The following is a 23,494-nucleotide window of genomic DNA, read 5'->3' as shown; positions in this document are numbered from 1 at the left end:
GATAATATGTGCATCAGCACTAGAAACATGAAAGTCAGAAGGAAGAAGTGAATCAAAGCCAAACCCAGGTATGAAGTACTAAAAGCAGCAATGAAAGGAAGCAAGTGGGTCTTGTAGCATTCCAGTGAATCTCCCACAGATGAAGACAAATTATTCGATACAAAGACCTTTGAGAAGCAACACACACTTTGAAGTACATCAGAGAAATGCGCAAGAGCTGTGTATCTGGCAGGATGCTGATGGGTAAGCATGAAGAACTGGGGACCAAACAGGTACATGTCCTCCAGACAACCTCCTAATTGTTCATGAACAGGTAGAACTCTTGAGAGAAACTTGAGAGAAACCTGGAGGGTTCCAAAGAGAGCTCAGAGATGGTTAATCTGATGGTTATCCATGTGATTAGACCACACAGGACCAGGTGCCACAGGAGTTATGAGCAGAAATGACCAGGGCAGGGAAAAAAGCACCAGGATAGGGCTGAGGCTATCCCGCAGAAAACCAGCATCAGCAGCATGACCGCGTTTTTCAGGAGGGCCAAAATACATATTACCCACAAGCAAAACGCACGCTTTCCTAACGCTAGCCTCACTTCCCATGGTAAGCAACAAGCAGCCGGACGAGGGCCTCCAGAATTAGTGCAACCCCCCCAGCACCTGCCCGGCGCGCTCCCTGCAGATGCCGGGGCGGGATGCCGGGGCGGGATGCCGGGGAGCGATGCCGGGGAGCGATGCCGGCGCGGCGGCGGCAGCGGCCCGTCCCGCCAGCCCCGCGGCAGCCGCGGAGACCGACCCGAGCCCCGGCGGCGCACGCGGGCTGCCGGAGGGGCGCGGGGGCGCGAGGCGCCGCTGCGTGCGCGAGCCGCGGGTTCCCGGCGGCCTTCGGGGAAATCGGCCACCGGGTTCGCAGAGGCTGAAGGCGCAGGTGTCACCGCCCGCAGCACCCCGCGTGAAGCACTCAAGCCGGGGCCGTTCGGCAGCAGCACCGACCCGCGGCGGCCCCGCACCCGCCGCCGCCGCCGCCGCCGCCGCCGGCCGGACGCCAGGGGGCGGGCGGGGAAGGGGCGGGCCGGGCCCATCGATGGGGGCGGCCGCTCTGCGCTCGGCTCCTCCGCCCTGGCTCTCGGCTCTGGATTAGCGAAACTGGCGACGTGGGACGGTCGCCGGCCCGGCCCCCGGCCCGGCCCCCGCGCCCTGCCTCGCCCGCCGGGGTGAAGCAGGGACTCGAGCCGGCCGCGCCGCAGCAGAGCGCAGCCCGGGCAACCGGCCGCCGCAGTCCCCGCCGCCGGGACGCGGAGGCAGAGGCCGGGCGCGGCGCTCTCCTGCCGCAGCCCCGCCGGCGCGGCGCGGCGAAGGGCGGCGGCACTGCGGCGGCGGGGACCCCCCCAGGGGCGGTCGGGCTGTGGCTGCGGGGCGGCGGGGCCATGGCGCTGCGGGCCCGGGCGCTGTACGATTTCAGGTCGGAGAACCCGGGGGAGATCTCGCTGCGGGAGCACGAAGTGCTGAGCCTTTGCAGCGAGCAGGACATCGAGGGCTGGCTGGAGGGCGTCAACAGCCGCGGCGACCGCGGCCTCTTCCCGGCCTCGTACGTGCAGGTGATCCGCGCCCCCGCCGCCGAGCCGCCGCCGCCCGCCCGCTACGCCAACCTCCCCGCCGGCGGCTTCGAGCCGCTGCCGCCCCCCGCCGCATTCAAGCCGGCGACGCAGCAGCCCCCGCCGGCGGCGGCGCCCGAGCCCTTCCCGCAGCCCCCCGCCGCCGCCGGGTACCCCTTCCCGCCGGCGCCCTACGGCGGCTCCTACCAGCCCAGCCAGGGCAGCGATGACGACTGGGACGACGACTGGGACGACAGCTCCACCGTAGCCGACGAGCCGGGCGCCCTGGGCAGCTCCTACCCCGACTACGAAGCGGCGGGCGGCGGGGCCTCCGGCCGCTACCGCCTGTCCACCCGGTCCGAGCTCTCCCTGGGCTCCCGCAGCGGCAGCGGCCACCCGGCCGGCCACCCGCACCCTCACCCGCCCGGCGGCGGTGGCGCCAAGAGCTCGGCCACCGTGAGCCGCAACCTCAACCGCTTCTCCACCTTCGTCAAGTCCGGCGGGGAGGCCTTCGTGCTGGGCGAGGCGTCGGGCTTCGTGAAGGATGGGGACAAGCTGTGCGTGGTGCTGGGCCCCCAGGGGCCCGAGTGGCAGGAGAACCCCTACCCCTTCCAGTGCTCCATTGAGGACCCCACCAAGCAGACGAAGTTCAAGGGCATGAAGAGCTACATCGCCTACAAGCTGGTGCCCAGCCACACCGGGCAGCAGGTGCACCGCCGCTACAAGCACTTTGACTGGCTCTACGGGCGCCTGGCCGAGAAGTTCCCCGTCATCTCTGTGCCCCACTTGCCAGAGAAGCAGGCCACTGGCCGCTTCGAGGAGGACTTCATCTCCAAACGTCGCAAAGGCCTGGCCTGGTGGATGGACCACATGTGCAGCCACCCCGTGCTGGCTCAGTGCGATGCCTTCCAGCACTTCCTCACCTGTCCCAGCACGGATGAGAAGGCCTGGAAACAAGGCAAGCGCAAGGCTGAGAAAGATGAGATGGTGGGTGCCAACTTCTTCCTGACCATCAGTGTCCCTACAGGCCCTGGGGCCAGCCTGGACTTGCAGGAGGTGGAAAGCCAGGTGGATGGCTTCAAAGCCTTCACAAAGAAGATGGATGAGAGCGCCCTGCAGCTTAATCACACAGCCAACGAGTTTGCCCGCAAACAAGTCACTGGTTTCAAGAAGGAATACCAGAAGGTGGGGCACTCCTTCAAGTGCCTCAGTCAGGCGTTTGAGCTGGACCAGCAGGCCTTTTCGGCTGGCCTCAACCAAGCTATAGCCTTCACTGCAGAAGCCTACGATGCCATCGGGGACCTCTTTGCAGATCAGCCCCGGCAGGACCTAGACCCTGTGATGGATTTGCTAGCGCTGTATCAGGGGCATTTGGCCAACTTTCCAGACATCATCCACGTCCAGAAAGGTAATACACCCTTGCCTGTTTACTGAAACTAAGTTTTATGTATCAGGTGTAGGGACCAGGGGCTAAATTTGCCCCGTGTCTGGTTTGCTGGCCTTGGGTCAAATCTCTCCATGTTTATTCAGGCAAACTGCTGCGAAAAATACAAAAAACACGTCGGTGACAATTTTCATTTTGTGCCAAAGGTCTAGACATAGCTGGGAATTTTACTGGTCAGAGCTTGCTGCATTTGGCCCTGTATCTGAAAAAAACCACATCTGCCTATACTGCTAATACGTTAAAGGTGAATGGGCTTGATTGCAAAGCCTGGAAATCAAGTGGTATGAAAACATCTATTACTTTCCGATATATGTTAGATATCCTAAATCTCTGATCTAGTGGATAACAAGTACGAAGTAATCTGAAGATGCAGGTAGTCACCAGATTGACCACCTTGTCTGAGGTGTGCAACGCTGGTGTGTACATTTTGTGGCGTCAAGGCAGTCAGATGAGATGTTTAAAACTGATGGGATTTCTCCTTTCAGCCACACATTAAACGTTCTTTTAAGAATTGAAAGAATAATGATCTGTGTTCTTAGCTGGAGTTGTTCATCTTTTGCCCTTATTATCATAAAAAGGTGTTGTTCACCTGTTACCCTTTCAGCATCTTTCTAGCTGAAACATGATTTTGAGGTTCAGATTGCTGTTTGTATGGTGCTTTGTGATCCGTCAGAGAGAAAGAAACTCCAAAAATTAAGGGACCATCTGCTATATAACTAGTGATGCTTGTGCAGATAAATAGAATTCTGTAGCACTGCATATGTGTGTATGATTTCATATATCCTTCACTATTGTGAATAGACTAGCCCATCACTCATTCTTGCGGTTATGTTCCTTACCTGTAGTTTTCAACTCGAAGACTGGGGGGATTGTGGGCGTTGGGGCTGTAAAAAAGACCAAGAAAATACGACACATGCTCTGCAAAAATGGGTGTGTCTTAACAGTTAGCCGAGAAAATGCGTTAACTTTATTGAAGATTATTTTGGGTATTAGTAAGCAGTGTTCTGCATCCCAAAAGGCAGAGCTTGAATTGTCACCCATGGTGAATCAGATTTTTGTATCCTTATGTGACATTTCCAGGTTTTTTTTGCGTCTGGAACAGTATGTTGAGTTTGACAATAAAAGAACTGGAAGAGTTTTCTCAATAGCTCAAAAAGGCAGGCTTCCAGGAGGTGTATGCATTATTGCTGGGAAAATCTGAGGAAACAGAGTTGGTACAAAATGCACAATTTGTTGTTACTTGAGAAATAAGCTTTTCATAAAAATTGCATGCATTAAAGTCAGATTTCCATTCTGCTGTCAGATCTTGAAAATTGTGAGTGGAAACTTAAACAATCTTCATATTATTTTGAAGAGAAAAGGGAAGTGTGCAGTCTAACCTTTGAGGAGTTGTTCTGCTAGCTGCTGTGGCATTGTGTTCTGATGACAACTTTCAAGTATTTTAGACTTGGAGAGAAGGGTAGCCTTGGCAATGCCTCATGTTTGGGGGCATTTTCAAGTGAGTTGTCAACTAATAATAGGATTATCTGTAAGCTTCTGGAAAAAAATAATGGGAAATATTTTTTATCATGTAGAAAAAGTCAGCAGATTATATATACTGTTTAAATAATGCATCCTGAGGCTTTAAAGCTATATAGAGTTCTTCACGGCCGTATTTTTGGAGATGAGACTTTGAAGAGACAATTGGGAATAATAAGATATGGGCTTGACTCAACCCAGTTGCACTTACTGGTTGGGTTTACGTTGCTGAACAAGGGAAAGTTGGTCTAAATGAGCTTCCACTAGAGAAGTGCATGGGCATGACTTACGTAGAGTTGATTTTGTGCCAGAGCTCAGTCCTGGAGCTTGTTGGAGGAACATGCAGCCGGCCTGCATGCAGGTGTTCGTGCTCCAGCCCCTGTGGGCTGACACTGCCTTCAGCACAGTATTGCCTCTGGTACGTCAGAAAATGGCATGTGCTTGGAGGTTGATCTCTTGCGTGTCCATGTTCATGATAGGAATAGGGTTGGGACTGGGTTATGCGTTTGTTGTCGAACCCATAACAAAACAGGAAAACTGGAGGAAAGCCGAGAGGAAGATGTTTTCTACACTCGGTACATCGCTGTTTTATTACTCTTAAGAGGTACTTGTATTAAGGTATAACTTGTCAATTCCCAACTGTAAACTTCAGATGAAAATATGAACTGTTTGGGGTTCTTACCTTGTAAGAGCCTTCTTTTAAATTTACTCTCTGCGATGGTTGGCAGTTTTGAGAATTGTTATTGTCTGTATAGACTAAACAGGTATCTGTTGGTGATAATAGGTCATCTGAAAAATAGAGTTGGTGTGTTTTATTTTCTAGTTTACAACTTACTTGTGCAGTAGAATGACCCCAACGTGCCCATAGAAGTGGTAGAAACAGCAGCCTGATTGATACATTGCTTACATGGCTGTGCCTTTAAAAAGATGAAGTCTGAAGTTACGAGTAGTTCTCCTTTGCTTTCTACGTAGTGCAAACATATTGTCCACTTGCGATAAAAAACAAGGCCTTTTCTAGACTCCATTTCTGTATTCCCCTAGACCTTAGAAAAAACAAAAAATAAAGGCAGCTGTGCCCAAAATGTGCCCATGTTTGTGGGGTAGAATGTTCAACTGCATTGTCCTGCTGCGGTTTTGCTCTGCTGCAGACCGGTGGGTGAACAGCTGCTGAATGTGATTTGGAAGTGTGTTTTGTGGTAGCGACTGAGAAGTCTGCATGTCTGGGTTTTTTTTAATCATTTCTGCAACTTCTGCAAAAAGGACTCTGTAAGTCAGAGACAATTTCCCTCCATTTGGGCTTTGTCTTTCTTCCTAGAATTATGAACCAAAGCCATGTAAGACCCGCTGTGTGCCTCTTAGCAGGAAGATGTGTTAACTGTTGTGATTTTAATTGCTCTGGGGTCCAGGTGTTTCAGCCTCCTCTGCTGAAGACATCATACGTGACCTGGAATGTACAGAAAGGGATTGTCATTTTGGTCGCTTGTGTAAAGCAGGTGAAGCAATGGACTATGGAAATATTTCCAAACTGTTTATTATCTTACTAATATTTTACATATTTCATGAAATGGTAATAATGTCAATGGGAGATTTTAAAAGATTCCGGTAATAATGTCAATGGGAGATTTTAAAAGATTCCTTTCCCTCAGCCTCCTTTGTCTTGAGCACCCAGTGTTTAAGGAATTTTCTGTGAGGGAAGGAAGAGTTAAAGTTCCTGCTCCAGAAGAGGCAGAGGAAGAATTTGAACTTTTCTGCCCCATGTGCCAGTTGAGGAGTAACTTGTCGGTGCTTTGTGAGAGACCTTACCCAGTTTTGTGCATGCTCCAGTTCAGGTCTGAAGATTCATTGGATTGAGCCCTACAGCGAAGAATGTGCCAAGCTGGAAAACCCACGTTTCCATCTGGAAGTGCTTGGTTTGAGAGTCACACTGAGGCTGGCACAGAGCGTATCAGCCCCAAGGCATACATCTCTTACAAATAACTTGTTTTATAGGTTTTATTTGGAAAACTAAGCAGTTAGGGGGCAACTGGTACCTGTAAGGCTAGATGATGGCAGAATGGTGTCTTAAGCGTCTAAGCACCCAAATACTTCTATGAACCTAGTGCTCACCCCTCCTCCCCCCCCATACATATATGCTTTTGAAATGCTTACATGAAAGTATTCCTGTGCATACCTGAGTTTTTTGGAGTGGAAGATCTAAGTATGTTAGACAGATATACTTAGTTTTCTTTTAGCCTCTGGCAAAGCCTTTGTAGATGAAGAAGAATATGAAGTTTAGTAGGCTCAAAAACTAAGCTGCACTTCCGTAATTTTGCATAACTGGGGTATTTTTCAAGAAAGACTAGATTCAGTTGCTTTAATTTTGAGAAGAAGGGCAAGCTCCAAACTTCATTTGTAATGGATAATATCTTCCTTTCTGTGTTTTTAAGGTCTGTTTGTGGAAATTCCCTAGGCGTTCTTGGCAAAAGAATCCCTAAATATTAATTGCTGGAGCTTCACTCAACTGTAGAGCTCTCAACTGTGATCTTCCCTCTTCAGTAGTCTTCAACATAAATGCTCACTGCAGGTCCATGCAGGTTCAGAAAATTTATGAGCATGTGAGAATTTGAGATAGTGTGTGTTAGTACTCTAGCTCAAGCTCATGTTTGTCTGCCTATCTTGTCTTCATATTTGCTTAGTGAGAGTAGAGAAGTTACATGTTTTCTTTCTTTGAAGTTTTGTTTGAGGAATTAATATAATTGGCCACATGTGATTCCTGAAAGTGGAAGAAATGCTAACTTGCTGTTTCATCTCTGCTTTCCAGATTTCCCCTTTCTCTTAACATTATGATGTCAGTGCTAGACAAACTTTTGGTTAAAATTTTTGCAAAACAGATTTGAGAAAGTGGTTTAAATGTTTTCTAAGGTGTAGGCAGCAATTCCATTTCCTCTGCATGCCAAGATTTAAGAGAATTATTTCAACAGACAGCTGAATGGCTTTTTTGCTTCTTGATCACTGTGAACAAAGTAAAATAAGGTAAATGATCTTATTTACTGAAGCAACCTTAATTCTGAACAGTGGCTTTAAAGGATGTGCTGGGTGTGTTTTTAGAATATCTTATAAAAAATTATAGGCAAAAATAAGATGCCACTTAGAAATGCATTAAAAAACCCCAAACAGCATTAAAACCTGGAACACCATAACATTTTCAGCAATATTTTTTTTGCAGGGGGAAGGAGGGTCATGTGTATTCACAAATAAATCAGACATCAAAACTTGCACCCAAAATTTTATATATCACAGTGTAAAAGGAGTGCTTTTCTCTCGTACTTTCTTTCTAACCTCTTAAATTTGTTGTGCAGACATGTCTTTTCCATCCTTGTTTGTCCTTTTTTTCATCTTCACCCACTCCACTCCCATCCCTCTTTGCACCGACGTTCAACTCAGGTAGCCACTGGCTAAAAGCTAGGCACTTAATCCTTGTGAAATGACCCTTACAACAGTAAAAAGAGGTGGATACCTACTTTTCATCTGTTTAAGGACTTAGAAGAGAAAAGATGGATTGACCCATGATGACTTTGTATTTTTTGCCCTGTCAGCCTCCCCATTGCTGTTACAGCGATGATGCAGCATTGTCTGCTTGCTGCTGAGTCACCCAGTATTGCCTCCCAGTATCTGAAGGTAACCTGAAGGAAACTGAGACTTTTAGATCGTTAAAATGTGAAAGAATCTTCACATTTAGAAATTGTATAGAACGATAGCATCTTTGGTGTTTGTGAAATCAGAAGAAAACAATGAACAATATTAAAATTGAGCAGTAGCCTTACTTAAAGAAGGTTAAACAGGAAGAGGGCGAAAAAAAGGACTTCTATTCCCTGTCTAAAAGATGCATAAGTCTCTTTAAAGTATGATCATTATTTTTTTCTTTTCTGCTCCCTCCGCAATCTCTTCTTACGTTAGCTTTATAAGGGAGCAAGATTCATGCAGTCGTGATGTCTTTCTCTTTCCTGTTACCTTTTGAAACCCGCTAGCCTGATACGATACACGTTTGATGACAAAAATTTTGCAGCTGATAAAACTCAGTGAGTTGTTGGGTTTTTTTTTTCAAAAACAGCTGGTAGCAGAGGAAGAGTGTAACTGTTCCTTCCTGGGGAGGGACTGCACGTGTTACTGCACACCAGAAGGTCTGTCCAGACTGCCCACTTAGTCCCAACAGGCTGGAGAAGTTTTGATCAGAGATCAGAGCTGTAGGTTTGGCTGCAGGCAGTGCATTATCACCTCTTGTGCTCTTAAGGGTGCTTGCTCACCACAGGCAGCAAGGCCCTGTCTGTTGGGAAAAACTTGTGGGCAGCAAGAGGGGGTAGACACTGAGGAATTAAAAACCATATTGTAGAAAGAGGAAGTAATTTTATTTCAAAGACTATGTAATACCTTTACAGCTTGAAGCTTAGGAAGAATCCAGCTAGTGAGTGGTTCTCTTGCAGCTGAGAGAGCTCCAGGTCTTGCTAAAAGGACTTCCATCCAAACAGGGAAGACAAGAATTGGTAGACTGAAAGTGGAAAGTGGCTCTCAGAGTTCTTGCAAGTCTATGTAACCACATTATCAAAACCAAACAAGCTGGCCAATTTTTTTTTATTTTGCAGGTCACTTTTTAAACAAGGACATGTTTCAGCATTTCCAGGTCTTTCCATGACTTCATTGTTAAGACTTTGTTTGAACAGTTAAAATGCCAAGTTAATGTGGGCAGACTGTATAAACTCATCCAGCTGGTACCTTACTTCTTTTAAATTGCCTTGTACAAATAGCACAGAATTTTAAAATTCTAAGTAAAAAATGAAATCATATTTGGCTTAGCACCCAAAACATAAGTCTTATCAGTCTTATAGACTAGAGCAAACAAACGGCAAACACTTCTACATGATCTTATTTATATCTTTCATGAAGGCTGTGAGGTTTTAAATAAAACAAAGAAAAAAACAATTTAGTGAAAAGTATGGTGTAAATTTTGGAGTGTAATCATGTGAGATCAGTATTAGAATATATGCATTTAAACAGTCTATTCAGTTCTCATCAGTGACTTCAAGTTGTTACTGTAGCAGAGCAGCAAGAAGCGTGATGGTTTCAGCCTTTCTTTTAGGTAGGTGCACATCACAGGTGAACAACTCCTGTAACTGTAATGAACTAAACTACCTTTTTATGCCTACATGCAGTTCTTTCGTAACTGTGAAAAGCAGATCATGCTATGACTAGGAGTTTACATTGCTTTTTTGCCCCATGGTGAAAAGCAACTTGTTATTCTAGTTTTTTTAGGCTTACAAATTTCAGTCTTTATTGCATGAATAGCTCTGCTGGATGAAAATTTACTGAGGAAATACCCATTTTACCAAGTACCATGATAATGACGCTACATTTTCAATCTGCTTTAAGTTTTATGTAAGCCCAAACTCAAAGCAGTAGATCGCTTCATCCTAAAAAGGCAGGCAATTCTCTTCTGCTTTATAAAACAATATTATCTGTATGTTATAATATGTACTATAGTAATATATTAAGTTAATCAAGTTATAGATTTACAGTTTTAAATTAATTAACGTAATTAACAATGTATAATGTATAGCTTTTGTTCACATGTTCTGTCTTGTATTATATAATATATTTTAATTGGTTACATTATTGATGGTTTACCTTGCATATTCTGCTTGCAAAAAGGAGTCTACTTCGTTTTGTCCTTACAGAGATACTACAGCATTCAGATCTCTAAGAGAGAGCATTTAATGGAGTGATATCTGCATTTCATTTGGATCTCAACTCTTTTCATATAAATTTATGTTGAACTGTCTATGCATGTTGTATTTGCTCATCTTAGGACAGCAGCTGAGCTTAGCAGATGGTGATGGACAAACACCATAAATTGTGCTCACTCTTTGCTTCCCTTTAGCCTTTACAGAGAACAACATCCAAAAGCAGGTTCTTCATTGCACCCCAATAAAGAAAGGATGTAAGCGTTGGTGGAACCTGCATTTATACTTGCTTCTCTTGATAATGGCATATTGATATTGATACGCAGTGTTACTTGTCTTCTGCTGTCCACCCACATCCCATGAATCCTGCAACAATTTTGAAGAAGTTACCATTTGATGTAATGATACTTACATCCATTTTGGCCCTGACTGATATTAATCTTCTATAGATAGAGAGGATACATTTCTGTTCCTGTGCAGTTAACCAGTTTCACTGAAAATTAATTTATATCACGCATGCAAAGCATCATTTTTGATTTAGATTGTTGTCTTGAAGTCAGCATTATGAACAGTGTATTAACAAAAGCTGTTAAGAGTCTGTAGCATCATTCTAATAGAAAACTGCTTGTTCTTAACATCCTAATTGGGAGAACTAGTGTTCAGTAGTGATGACAACCAAACTGTAATAGACCAACTTAAACTCTGGAAAAACAGATTTGTCTTAAAAGCATCTTCAATGCCCCATTTAGGTGTAAGCTAGTAAGAAGCACTTAAAATCACTGAGAGGTTTCCTCTTGGTACTTCCGCAGTTTGCAATTGCTTAAATTTTAATGCATTCACCCTGGAAAACATGACTGGCTTTCTAACAGGCAAATGTACCGTGTTTCTAGTGATCAGTCTAGTTTGTTTCGCTCCTTTGTGTCCTCCCAGTCTGCAGTGTCAGCTGAAGCCATAGAAAAGTAAAACTCTGTAAATGGTACATGTGAGTACCGAAAAATACAGACTGCCTTAGAATTGGGCAAAACTAGCCTTACCTAATGTTTGCCTCTCAGGCTGTGGTGCAAAATGCTATGTTTGTGATAATGGACAGCAATATACACAATTTAGCTGGATTTTAAGACCAAGTTATTCCTGACTGGCCTCCTTTCAGACATCGCTGTAGGTACCTGTAGTCAGAACTCCTCATGAACACAGTTTAAACTTCAGTGGCTGAGATAGGGTCATATGTTTGCTTAAAACACAGTTTATGTACAATACATCTAAAGATGTGTTAGTTTTAAAGTCACTGCATTCAAGATTTGAATGGAAAATTCCATCCGATTTTGCAGTTTTTACATGCAGTTACTTAGAAGTATGGGCTTTTTTGTTTTGATAATGGTGTTGTGTGATGCAGTAGGTGCAATAAATGATAATTCTGTTCTGTTTCTTTCGTTCATTTTTGCTGTCTTGCTCTCACCTCCTGTTACCAGCTGTGTCAAGGGCAAACTATGGCTTGTTTCTTGCATAGCAGTGTGGAAGTAGCATGACACAAGAAAACATTAATGCTGGAGGTGCTGCACACCAAAGCTTGTAGTTCCTTGGAGGGACTCTGGAAAGGAAGTGCACATTGCCAATATGATAATTTAAATAGCTGTCAGTAGCATGAGCATTTGAGAGCCTCTGAACCCCCAGAGGTATTAAAAGTCCTAAATAAATTGGCTGTGTATGCTTTTCCTACATTTGTGTACACCAGCTGGTGCATGTATACACAATGAGTCCAATCAGGTCTTAAATATCTCATTTAAATTTTTTAAAAAAGATTAGTTAGACATATATAGTATCCGTTACTCTGGTAGTTCTTTAAAATTGAGTGACATTTGACACTGCATTCTAACACTGTTAATCGGTTATATATTAAATAAATCAACATATATGTTAAAACCACCAGATGAGGTTAGAACTAATTAAGTTTCTGAATCTCTAACAAAGACTGTTTTATTTGTGCATGATATTTGGATTGCATAGATTAGAAGGTGATTCCATCTTGAACTGAAGAATATATCTGGGTGACAGCTTTCGGTGAGCTTTGCAACACGGTAACTGGAAGAAAAAAATCTGTCTGATGTTAATAATCCTGCAGTCAATGTTAACCTAGATGTTAGCACAGTACTGTAATTTATGAGCCTAGATTTGTAGGATGGCATAATTTTATTGGGGGGGGGGGTGGGGTTGAGCAGTGGACAATAAAGTAATAAAAAATAAACTTCACTTTCTAAACTATCTTTAGACTGCAGATTCTGAAAGCATTAAAGCCATTTTCACGCATCTATAAAAAAAACCAACCCTGTAATACTAAAGTAATTGCAATTTGGTATGTTTTTTATATATTTCTAACTTTCACTATGGAAAAGAGAACATAGCTAAAATAGTTTTGCACTCAAGGAGAAGAATATCATCTTTGAATTAGAAAGACTGGTTTTGAAAACTGTTGTATTGGCACTTTCAGAAAGAACAAGTGATTTCATCATTTTGCCTTTGATGTAAAGATCACTTGCTTTTAATGTTTAAATCTGTAAAACCAGATTTTAAAGTAGCAAATCATTCCTACATTAATTACTGTAATGGTACTTTTCCCCTCTGACATTTCTTTTTCTACAGTTCAGTCTTTACTGGAGTGGTCCTTTGGTTTTAATTTCAAGCAGATTCCTGTTATGCTGCTTTCCATTCTAAATCTTGGCCAGAAAATGTAAAGAATTTGCAGAATCTTAATGTAGGCTTCTTTTGTTAATCTGTGCTCTGAGCTTCGTAAGCAAATAATCTGTCAATGCAGTAAAACCTCTGTTCTGCTGCACACAATTTCGTTGTTTCAGTTTAAATTGAAAGGGGGAAGTTTGGGGGCTTTTTTTGGAGTAGGATTTCATGTTATGTGTAATCTTGTGTGGTGCTTCGGCAACTTCCCTTGTGTTGGAGCTAACGATTGTGTAGCCCTGGGCTGAGCTGGATCACATAACTACGCCATTGATAAAACTAAGGCACCATCTCCGTCCCCTCCAGGCCAAATGCAGTTTTTGATTGGATTAGTCATGTGAGTTGTCCTGTAACAACATCTTTGCTAGATCTGCTGTAAGTGGGACAGCCATGTAGACAGGCTTCTTCTGGCAGCAGTCTGCTGGATTGGAGATAATGCTGTTTCCTCCACAGTTGTTTCTGTCGAAGGAGGATAAATCAAAACTGTGCTACATGTAGATGGGCTACCTAGGGTTTGCCTTTTCAAATCTTTAAGCAAAGAGATGTAGTTAAATAAACTCACTGTTAGGTAAGGAAAAAGAAAACATTTCCAGTTGCATTTTCTGCTTTTGTGTCCTTTGATGAAAGCTACATAATGAATGTATCATTTTTTCCTTTCCTTTTAGAGATGGTGTCTCATACTTAGAACCGTGTCCTGTAATAAAAGTAACGCAAACGGAGTTAGACTAGTTCAAAGCTCTCCCTTCAATAGCATGTTTTGAAAGACACATCACACCTCCTGTTAGACCATTTAATATGACAGGCATACAAATGGTGTGGAAATGTACGTTGGTTTACTTACTAGAAAGTAATGCACTATATTTTATTTTGTAGCTTTCTGATAGTAGAAATAAGAAAAACTGTTTGTTGCACAGATCATTTTATTTGCACAAACTTGTGAGGTACAACTGCTGAGAAATTTTCTTTGTCAAACTTGGCTGTTTCTTTGAAGATCACCGTGTTTCTGACCCTAGTTGTCCTTTCCTGTGAGGGAAGCGTCTCTCATAGGAGCCTTTGGACTTCGATGTGAGGTTTTGCTGTTGCACCGAAGCCTGTTGGCTGGGGGACTTGTCAAATGTGGTGTTCAAGAATATGGTGCTCTTTGGTTTTGCCACAGTTACCACTGATAACAAGGCCAGAACAATCACCCTCCTCTGTTTTTTCCCATTCTGCCGTTTTTATGGCTGCTGTCCTTTTCAGTATCATTTTATGAATAGAGTCTACAGACAGAATCTAAGTGCAGGTTTGTGGTTGGAGGAGTTGGTGGCCAGGTGCTTCATTTCTGTCCCTCTGAGCAGTTACTGCTTCTCACCTGCAGCACAACCAGCAACGCCAGCAGCGTGCTGGCCAGTGCTCATCTCCCTCCTGGTAGTGCTGGAGCCAGCTGGGGAAAGGCAAAGAGCGGCAAAGTCACTTGAGGAGCAGCATATACTGTTGGGCTGGCACCTACTTCACTGCTTCAGTCTCCCACCCTGCCCCAGCTCCGTTAGAAATGTACTTCAGAAGATAACAAACTTGTAAGATATCAGGGCAACCACAGGACCACCTTTTTTCCCCCCACCATGTCGTCTTTTGTTCCCTTTGCAGTTTTACAATAATTCTTTAACTCAGAGTGCAGAGTAACATGAACATGAGTATTTGCTGGGTAGCTGACATATATGTAAACTGTTATTTCACTATTAGTGAAAGAAATCTATTTGCTCTGTTATAGCATAATTAATCACTGAAGTGAAAGAAGCATTTTAAGAACTGCAATGATAAGGTCATTACAATTAGAGGATCTAAAACATTAACTTGTTGGCTACTACAAGCTGGGTGAGTTTGTAAATTCAGTATTTTGGAGTGAGATACTGACGACATTGGTATATTGGTGACTTAATGGATGATACTGGGAGTGACTGTGAATCGCGGACCTCCCTGACTCCAACAGATACTTACTGCTGCTCAAGTGCTATGCTCTGGCAGTGTTGATCTGATACTTATTTGTATTTTGTCCCACATGCAATATTACTGTGTGCAGTTAAACCATTGCTGCTACAGCAATGATTTTTCAGAAACTGTATCAGTAATCACTGCTCATGTTTTTTAAGAATCGAGCAAGCCCAGCTGTGAAACAGATGTCCACTGTAGTAAGCACCATACAAATGCAGAGCAAAAATGGCTCCTGCCCTGCAGAATTCCCTTTCTCTTGGCTTGTCGTTATTTGGATGAGCTTCAGAGACAGCTGACGTTTCACTCCTGACTCCTGTATGCGGCAGTCAAAAGCCGATGTTCAGGTATTTTGAGAAGAGTTGGAAACGGAGCAGCAGGAGGATGGTACACCCTTAGCATTTACTGCTCTTCTTTGTCTTCTGATTGCCCATGCTGGCAGGGGCCGGGCAGACCTGGCTTCAAATGAGACGAAGGAGTTGAATGAAGAGCAGTCTTGATTGCAGCGTTCGTGAGCTGAGCCCCACAGCTTTTGCCTTCTGTCACATTGCAGGGTGCAACTTGTCTGTTTCATGTACAGTAAGTGTGAAGAACCAGCGTAGGGCTGGCTGCTGGTAGGCTGATCATACCGTGCAGCTGTAGAGCTTGGAGACACATACGCACCAGCATGGGTTTACATGTGTACACACATACTTACAGTGTGGAGGGAGAGTGGGTACAATTTCAAGTGCAGTTTCAAAACCCACTCTTAGCTCACTCTTCAAACAATCTCAAAGGACTTTTTAGTGTAATAAAAGTGCCGGTGATGTGAAAACACATTGTTTGACCCAAACTTGAGTGCTCCCAGGTTCAGAAATTCTTTTATTTAATTTTCCGCAATGTATATGACTCTCTCTGCCTTGTTGCAACCACGTTTGCAGGGGCAGCCTAGTGACTCAATACACTTCTTTTTTTCCTGATAACTGCTCATCACCCATTTTAAATTGCTGTTTGTATTGTGTGCTTTACAGCTTGGAAGTGTTTATTTCTAGCAGGAATTTTACCGTGTTCCTGTCTTCTTGGCTGCTAGCACATCACTTTAAATGTCCTCTGTTAAACATGTATATTGTGTTGTCTAATCTTACGCTTGAAAACAAGTGCTGAAACCTGTGAGTTTCCCTTAAGCCCTTAGCAGCATTCAGTGAGCACCACTGTCTGTTTAACATCAGGCTTCAGGGAATGAAAAACAGCATCCACATCTGCTTTTCCCCACCTTTAAGAACAGAAATAGATGTAGCACACCTTTTTGCAGCATCTTTGACCCAGGCCCCCTTGCTATTTGAAAGCTAGTCCTGATCATTGGGACACGATCTCCTGACAGAAGGTCTTTTCATTGGACCAGAAGCTTTAAATGCATGGGCAAGACTTTCCAGAATCTGTAGAGCCAGAGATAAAGAAACCCAAGAATTTATTTTTAGGTATTTTATCCTGCTGGAAGCAGTGCATTGGTGGATATTTATCCCAGACGTATTCAGCCGGAGGTTTCCTTGAGCTAATATGTATTAGGAGGTGGCTCCTTCTGTTTCTTTTCCCTAAAATATGTGTTAGCCTTTTCTAGGGCTGCCATAATTCTGCTTCTGGTTTTTAAACATATCTTGCTTTTTCGGGTTGTCCAAAGCAATGCTAGACATTCACATCATTAAATTCAGAAACCAGAAGATGTTTCTGCAGGTGTACTTAGACTGCAGGGGGTTTGCTCAGCCTCAACAGCCTGTGATGGCAGCAGCAGGAGAGGGACGTGCTGGATTAGGTGCTGAGGGCAATGGGCAGATCAGTGAGGATGGAGGTGCAGGAGTTCATGGTGTAGCCAGGGGTGAAGCAGGCTAAGAGTTGTGGGCTGGGAGGCATTAGAGGTTACCATGGGACCTGTCCCCTACTTGGGCATTTCTGAGAAAGGCCCTTGTTTGCAAGCAGGCATGCACACAAGGGGCTGCTTTTTGCTCCCCAAATCCCTCACACTGTCCCCCTCCCGCCTTTCACCATTAGAAGCCTGCCTGGGTTGTTGCACCCTTGACATCAATGAATCTCTGCTTCACCTCAGAGTTTTGCTCATGTGAGTTAAAATACAAGGGCTTTAGTCTATGGAGAAGTGTTTGGAGAAAATTTGGGAATAAATGTAGTATGTTACTGTTAGCAAAGCTGGCTTGCAAAGCCATGCAAACTAAGACTTTTCTAAGATTTACTAAATTAAGTCTTGCCAACTTCAGTAGATGCTGAAAAAAAATAAAATTACATTTTAGAACAAATAATTACTTGTGTCTTAAAATAAAGCACATGGGAGTTTTTTCTGTGTGTTTGGGGAAAGTTCTTTTGATTGTCCTAAAGTAAGCTAAAATTTTCCCTTTATTAAGTTATTTTAAGATTAATTGTTTTACTAATAATTCAACACTTATTCAAAGGCACTTCAAAAAGACAAGCTGGTTTGTACTTAAGCATGTGTATAAGCTTTTGTCATGTATTGCTGATGCCATGTTGTAATCTGTCTAGGTTTCAAAGGAAATCCCACTGTAGGACCAGTGTGAATATATATGCATTAAGAGAGCAGTGTTAGTGGTTGCAGGTTTGCCCCTTGGATTCCTTTCACTAATTATAGATCTTCCTTTCTTTTTTTTAATGGCAAAAAATGCATAATCCGTAGTATGTCTAGTCTGGAGGGCTTTAGTATTTGGTAGTACATGTTTTTTATTGATATGAAATAATTCGAGGATTATACTTGCTCCAGAACTTAGTTATGCTTTCAGCTGCTGATGCTGTACATGTCAGGGTTTTTTTTTTCAGTTTGGACATTCTAGAAATAACATCTAAAGCTGTTTCCCACATCACAACTGAAGAGTTGTCATGTTTATTTAACCATCTCCATCTGGCTTCCAGTAAGTCCCAAATTTCAGTTTTTCACAGCCGTGCATGGATTCCTGCCATGCCCACAGAATGCGGAGAAAAATTTTGCTAAGCCTGGTTTTGTTTATTGAAAGAAGCATCCTTTTTTCAGAAGAAGGGTTTAAATATTTTTCAGATCGTTCCCTACATTGCAGATCCCTCGCTCCTTATTTCCCACACACACTTTCCCCACCCTTAGAGGGTAAAATACAGATTTTCTGGCGTGGTCCCACTGCTGGCACCACTGCATGTGGAAAACTTTTTTTTTTGTGGTGTTTTTTTGGGCCAGGGTGGAGATGATGAGGTCAATCAGCTGAAGCAACCCAGTGCCAAGCTTTCAGCCACCATGCCAGCATGCAGCAGGGGCCAGGAAAGCCTGGAGCGCTGCCACCACCTCACAGTCCCTGGGGAGAGCTGCTTCCCTTGGCCTTCAGACAGCTCTTTGGCATACCAGATTCGAGTGTGGCCTCTGCCACTCACATACCAGCATCCCTGGCCATGCAGCCAGCAGTCTGTGCTTGCCTTGTTAATAACCTCCCTGCCACAGTTTAAAAAAGAAAAGGAAGATCGTCCATATGGTCTTTCTGCAAGTATGTCACACCAGAGGGGAATTTCTTACTCTCACAACTAAGAGCTCATACCGGGACTGCAGACAGGGGATGCCATGTACGGTACAGCTTAAATGCAAATTAAGCAGAAAAATATGACTTTTAAGAGTAGAGGAGTACTGATAACAGAAGGAATATTTTCAAAGTGTTTGCAATCAAAAACACCACCTCAGCAGTTAACGAGTTGGTTCTAAAAGTGAAAATGGAGAAAAGTCATGTATACTTCTCTTTCAGAAATTCCAGATTTTATTTATAATGCAAGACACAACACCCATTTAATTTCAGAAATGCAACACACTGTTTTTCCCCAAGTCTGCCATATCATCTGATGTATGAACTTGCTTCTGTCTGGTGAGGGATTGGAGATGGGCAGGGGGGCAAGGGATGAGCCGCAGCAGGCAGGGGAATGTGAGAAGCACTTGAAAGAAATGTGGTGAGCCATGGCCGTGCGCCCCAGTTGCCTCCCAGCCAGCTGTGTGTGCAGCAAACCCAGACGCATCTGTGCACAAGGTCATGCTCCAGGTCTGAACTGCTGAGATGTGTCTGGGTGCTGGAGGGAGACACATTCAAAATGCCTTGTTAAACAGGCACGGGAGGGAACAGTCAGAAGATGGTATTACCGCTGATGAGCTGCGTTTTCACTGTTTATGACATCTGGATTCAGGCTGATGGGAAGACAACCCACTCCCCCAGCAGATAGTGGAGGTTGTCCCCCTGGAATACATAGGCAAAGAGGTTTCTCTGTTAGCTTGCTGGCTAGTTTTGCTGTAGAGGGTACGGAAAAGAATTTCTTCAAGGCAGTGTAAAAGGAGTCCTGTCAGTGAGCTGCAGTCGTGTAGTGCAAGAAGTGTAATCTGAAAGGAAAGGGAGTTAAGGCATTGCGAAGCTGAAGGAAGAAGTAACATAAGTGTGATCATAAAGAATGTAAAAAATGGCCTAGCATCTTGTGAGACTATAAAAGCTGTATTGATCTGATTGGTTTGTTGTTGGTTGTTTTTTTTTTTTTAATTATTTTTATTATATTTCAGGCAAAGTAATTGCTATATGGGAAATCGAGTCCAAGAAAATGAATGCCTTAAGGCATACCTTGGTACTCTGTCATATGAGTCTGCTTTGGGTAGTCTGTTTAGGTGATACTTGGGTTTTGTAGGTTGTGTGTATTTCAGTAGTTATTTGGAGAAGGAGGACTGTCAATTCTTTTGGTCTGTTTTTATTTTAGCTCTTGCAAGGCTGTATTAGGTCTACCTGGATGTCTGTGACTTTGAAATAAAGTTTTAGATTCTTGTACTCAATAATTAATTTTGGGGTATCTGTGGCATAAAAGCAGAATGGTGTATTGGCAAGATTTTCTGTATTCGGATTTACTTTTTGATGTTTCACAAAGACTGGGAAAAGTGATGCTTCACAAAATCCAGTTTCTTATTGAGGTTATTTTTCTGGTGTTTGTGTAGGCTTAAATTGATCTGACTAGTTTTCTGGTGCTTTCATTTTTTCCACTACTGGTATATTTATCAGCTATTCTCTGAAGGATACCATCTGATTTTGTTAAGATTGTGAAGTAGACACGTTTTACTAACTTTCGCAAGCTAGAGCCTTAAAAAAAGTGTGGTTTTTTAAAGAAAAAGATTCACTATTCTGTTATTTTTTTATATGAAAAAAGCTTTTATTTTGTTTCTTATTATTCATACATCTATGTATACGCACACATATAAATACCTTTGGAATGAGCCTTATACAAATCCTTAACGTTATTAAATCACTTGTTAAACTACAGTGGTCAAGTCTACATTGTCCTCACAGTTCAACTATGTTGTTTTGTTCTTTACACAGGAGCCCTTACCAAAGTAAAGGAGAGTAAGCGGCATGTGGAAGAGGGCAAGATGGAGCTCCAAAAAGCTGAGGGCATTCAAGAACGCTGTAACATTATTTCTTTTGCAACCCTAGCGGAAATTAATCATTTCCACAAAATCCGTGTGAGGGACTTTAAATCACAGATGCAGCATTTCTTGCAACAGCAAATACTCTTTTTTCAAAAAGTGACACAAAAGCTAGAAGAAGCTCTTCACAAGTATGACAGTGTTTAATCTCTGGACTTTGATTTGTGGACTGCCCTACGCATGAACATGACCCAGGCAGCAGAGCAAATGCTGCTGCTGCTGAAGAACTGTTGCCAGTGGTAGATGGTGGTGCAAGGATGGTTGTGTGTTCACCTGGAACCCCAGTTTGATCTCCAGTTATATAGAAAGGAAACAGTTATAGGGCTATGTAGTAGAAACAGTACGACACATTGTAACTAAGTTATACTGTGTATGCCTACACTACCATTGTAACTTTTTTGAAATAATGATTATACTATTTGCCTTACTGCTTTTTGAAATACGGTATTTTAGTGCATACTTTGTAGACCTCAAAACCCTTTGGGTCTTTAAGGAAGCTGGCTAGATAAAAGCCTGCTTCAGATGCCTTTTTACTTTCCTAGATTTGGATTTCCTAAATTCAAACAATTCTCTGTTTACAGACTCCTACTAGAGCAGCTATATGATTCTGTGCCTTTAGACTCTATTTTTCCTTTTCTAGTAAGTCACATTTTTATGATTGAATGAATGAAGGGTTGATGCCTATGTAGAAACTGATTATGAAACCTCACATTGACTGGAAAAAAATCAGCTGCCATCCAGTTTGCACAGCAAGTACTGTCTTACAACAAATGTTGGCTCAAAAAGAACTTAAATCTATTCACACTTTCTCTGCAAATGGAGACTACTCGTTACATGTACTACGATGTTAAGCACATATACAAAAATACACCACTTAATTCCCTTTCCAAAATGAATAATACAGTGAGGAGTTGTTTGTTGTTTGCTTTTTTTTAGTATACAGCTTTACTGTGCGTGAAAATTTGAAGAGCTAGCCTAATAAAATTATGTTTATCAAGGGGATATGAATGCAAGCTATGTAGCTGGAACATTTTTTTTAAGTTTTAAGTTTTAAATGATCTGCTCATTGTTCAGTTGCTGATTCAGTTTTAACTTCAGACTTGCATCTGCACTGCCAGTTGTCTGAGTTGAAACTCCACTGTGATTCATTAGTTTACTAAGTTACAAATTTTCAGGGATGTTCAGTAATACAAATGGTCTGAAATAAGTCGTGGCTGAACTGACTTGGAAAACAGGTGGCATTTTTATGTTTGTAACACTCAATAATTAACAATTGTCTTAATTTTTGTATAAATATTTTTGACAAGCAGGGTGCATTTATATATATGTAAACACTATCTTTTAAAGAGTTTCCTGGCTTATTTTCCTTGATTTAAGTCTATGTTTCTTACCTATTGGTTTCCTTCTTATAGGTCAGTATGAAAGAGGGTTTCTTTTATCCTATCTTTTTTCTCCTAAACAAAAATGACAAAACCTTCCAAGGAAGCAAAATGTTTACTTTTTTGTTTTTAATTAAATTAATCAAAGATAGCTTAAACAAATGAAAGCCTGGAAAAGGAAGTTAAGCGCAACAGTTACATTTAAGTACAAATCATTCCTCACCTGTGCAGCAGAGAAGTGCAGTTCTGTTTGCTCGATTATGTGAGTTTCTGTAGCTTAACCCCACACATCTGTTTTAGAGGAATAAAAGCAGGAATGTAGTTTTGATTTTAAGATTCATCCCCAGATGCTTGGAGATTGCTATTTTGCGCAAGTTGTGTTTGGCAGTGCTTCTAGTACGTACTCAAAGAAGTAAAATACAGAATAATGAAGAGGAAAGAAACAGTGTTTGTAAAAGAAATGATAATCAATGAGGAAAGGCTCCGTTTCCAGGCTATTAAAGGAGTGCTGCAAACAACAAAGTTGACCATAAAGTAAGGACCACATTCATAGGGCTGACAAGCTCTGTATCTTTCTCATGGTGTCTTGTTCTACATTCAAAACTCACCACTTTCCCTAATGGCTCTTTGCAGCAGTACTGCAGCTTCCCTTATGTCATTTCATTGTGTGAGATAGTGATGAGCTAGGTTTGAGCTGAGTTCCATGGCTTATGTTTGCTTAGGCCTGATACTGTTTTATTAAATGTCTTTGCAGTAATTAGGTCAGACCACAATCAAATTAATTTTGTGTGGAGGTATTGAGACCTGTTCAGAAATCGATCTTAGTCTGGTTGAAGTATTCTAGGGGTTAGTATTAATGACATGTATGTGTCCAGGAGGAAATTAAGCTGTGATATGTATACATACAACATTACCAGACAGGTACAGTTTTCTCAAATAAATTGTCATGGCCTTCACCACACCTTCTCATTTGTGAATTTTTGGGGTGGTGGGAGAGTGGGGGTGCTAAATTGGTTAAACTTGATGTACCAAAAAAGCTTGATGGAATCCTGAATCCAAATTGTTGCAGAGTTCAGAAAGGTTCAAATCTACATCTATATTAACATCTTCCTTTTCTCCTTACTCATGGTAGGGTTGGAGTTAAACTGATGTAGGGAGCCTAAACTCGGTTAATGTAACTGCACTATATGGTTTTAATTTTATTTGGAACAAGTATGGCATTGACCACTCATGACTGACGGATTACTGGATGGTGTGATCTGAGATCTGCATGTACTTTACAGTTAAATGAATGTATATTGTGTGGGACTTGTGAAGCATCAAAGGAAATCTAACAGAATCCTTTTAAATAAATAAATGTGAAGGAAAGCAAATTATCTCGCTAGCATAATGGTAAATGCCTTTGCTTTAATCCGTTCCTGTAATTTGTTTTTGATGCATTGCAGTTTTTGCGTCGACAAGTAGTAAGTATCAGCTACACTTGTCGGGGATTAGAGAGGTTGAACTGAAAGGTGCAAGAAGATCCACTGAGATACTGGTTTCTGTTAAAGTGCTGAATCCAATGAAAACTGTGGAATGAACCCATCAGAGGAACATACCTACTTGGAATCACCAGCAAATGGAGTGTGAATAATGTTTCTGTTCAAATTGCAGGTTTCTATTTAGAAATTATGAACTTGGTAAAATAATTAGATC

The 23,494-nt window shown here is 42.6% G+C and overlaps 1 protein-coding gene across 1 annotated transcript; it reads left to right on the top strand.

The window, feature by feature from the left end:
* The first annotated feature begins 1,207 nt into the window (after positions 1-1,207).
* SNX18 (sorting nexin 18) lies at positions 1,208-22,755 on the top strand. Its single transcript, XM_040580453.1, has 2 exons — positions 1,208-2,996; positions 20,314-22,755. Exons 1-2 carry the CDS (start codon positions 1,421-1,423, stop codon positions 20,565-20,567), a joined length of 1,830 nt encoding a protein of 609 aa, XP_040436387.1. The 5' UTR covers positions 1,208-1,420; the 3' UTR covers positions 20,568-22,755.
* The last annotated feature ends 739 nt before the right edge of the window (positions 22,756-23,494 follow it).

Source organism: Falco naumanni, chromosome Z (genome assembly GCF_017639655.2).
Source record: "Falco naumanni isolate bFalNau1 chromosome Z, bFalNau1.pat, whole genome shotgun sequence".
NCBI classification, from domain to species: Eukaryota; Metazoa; Chordata; class Aves; order Falconiformes; family Falconidae; genus Falco; species Falco naumanni.
Note: the sequence above shows the minus strand (reverse complement) of the source record. Positions and strands in the feature narration are given on the sequence as shown.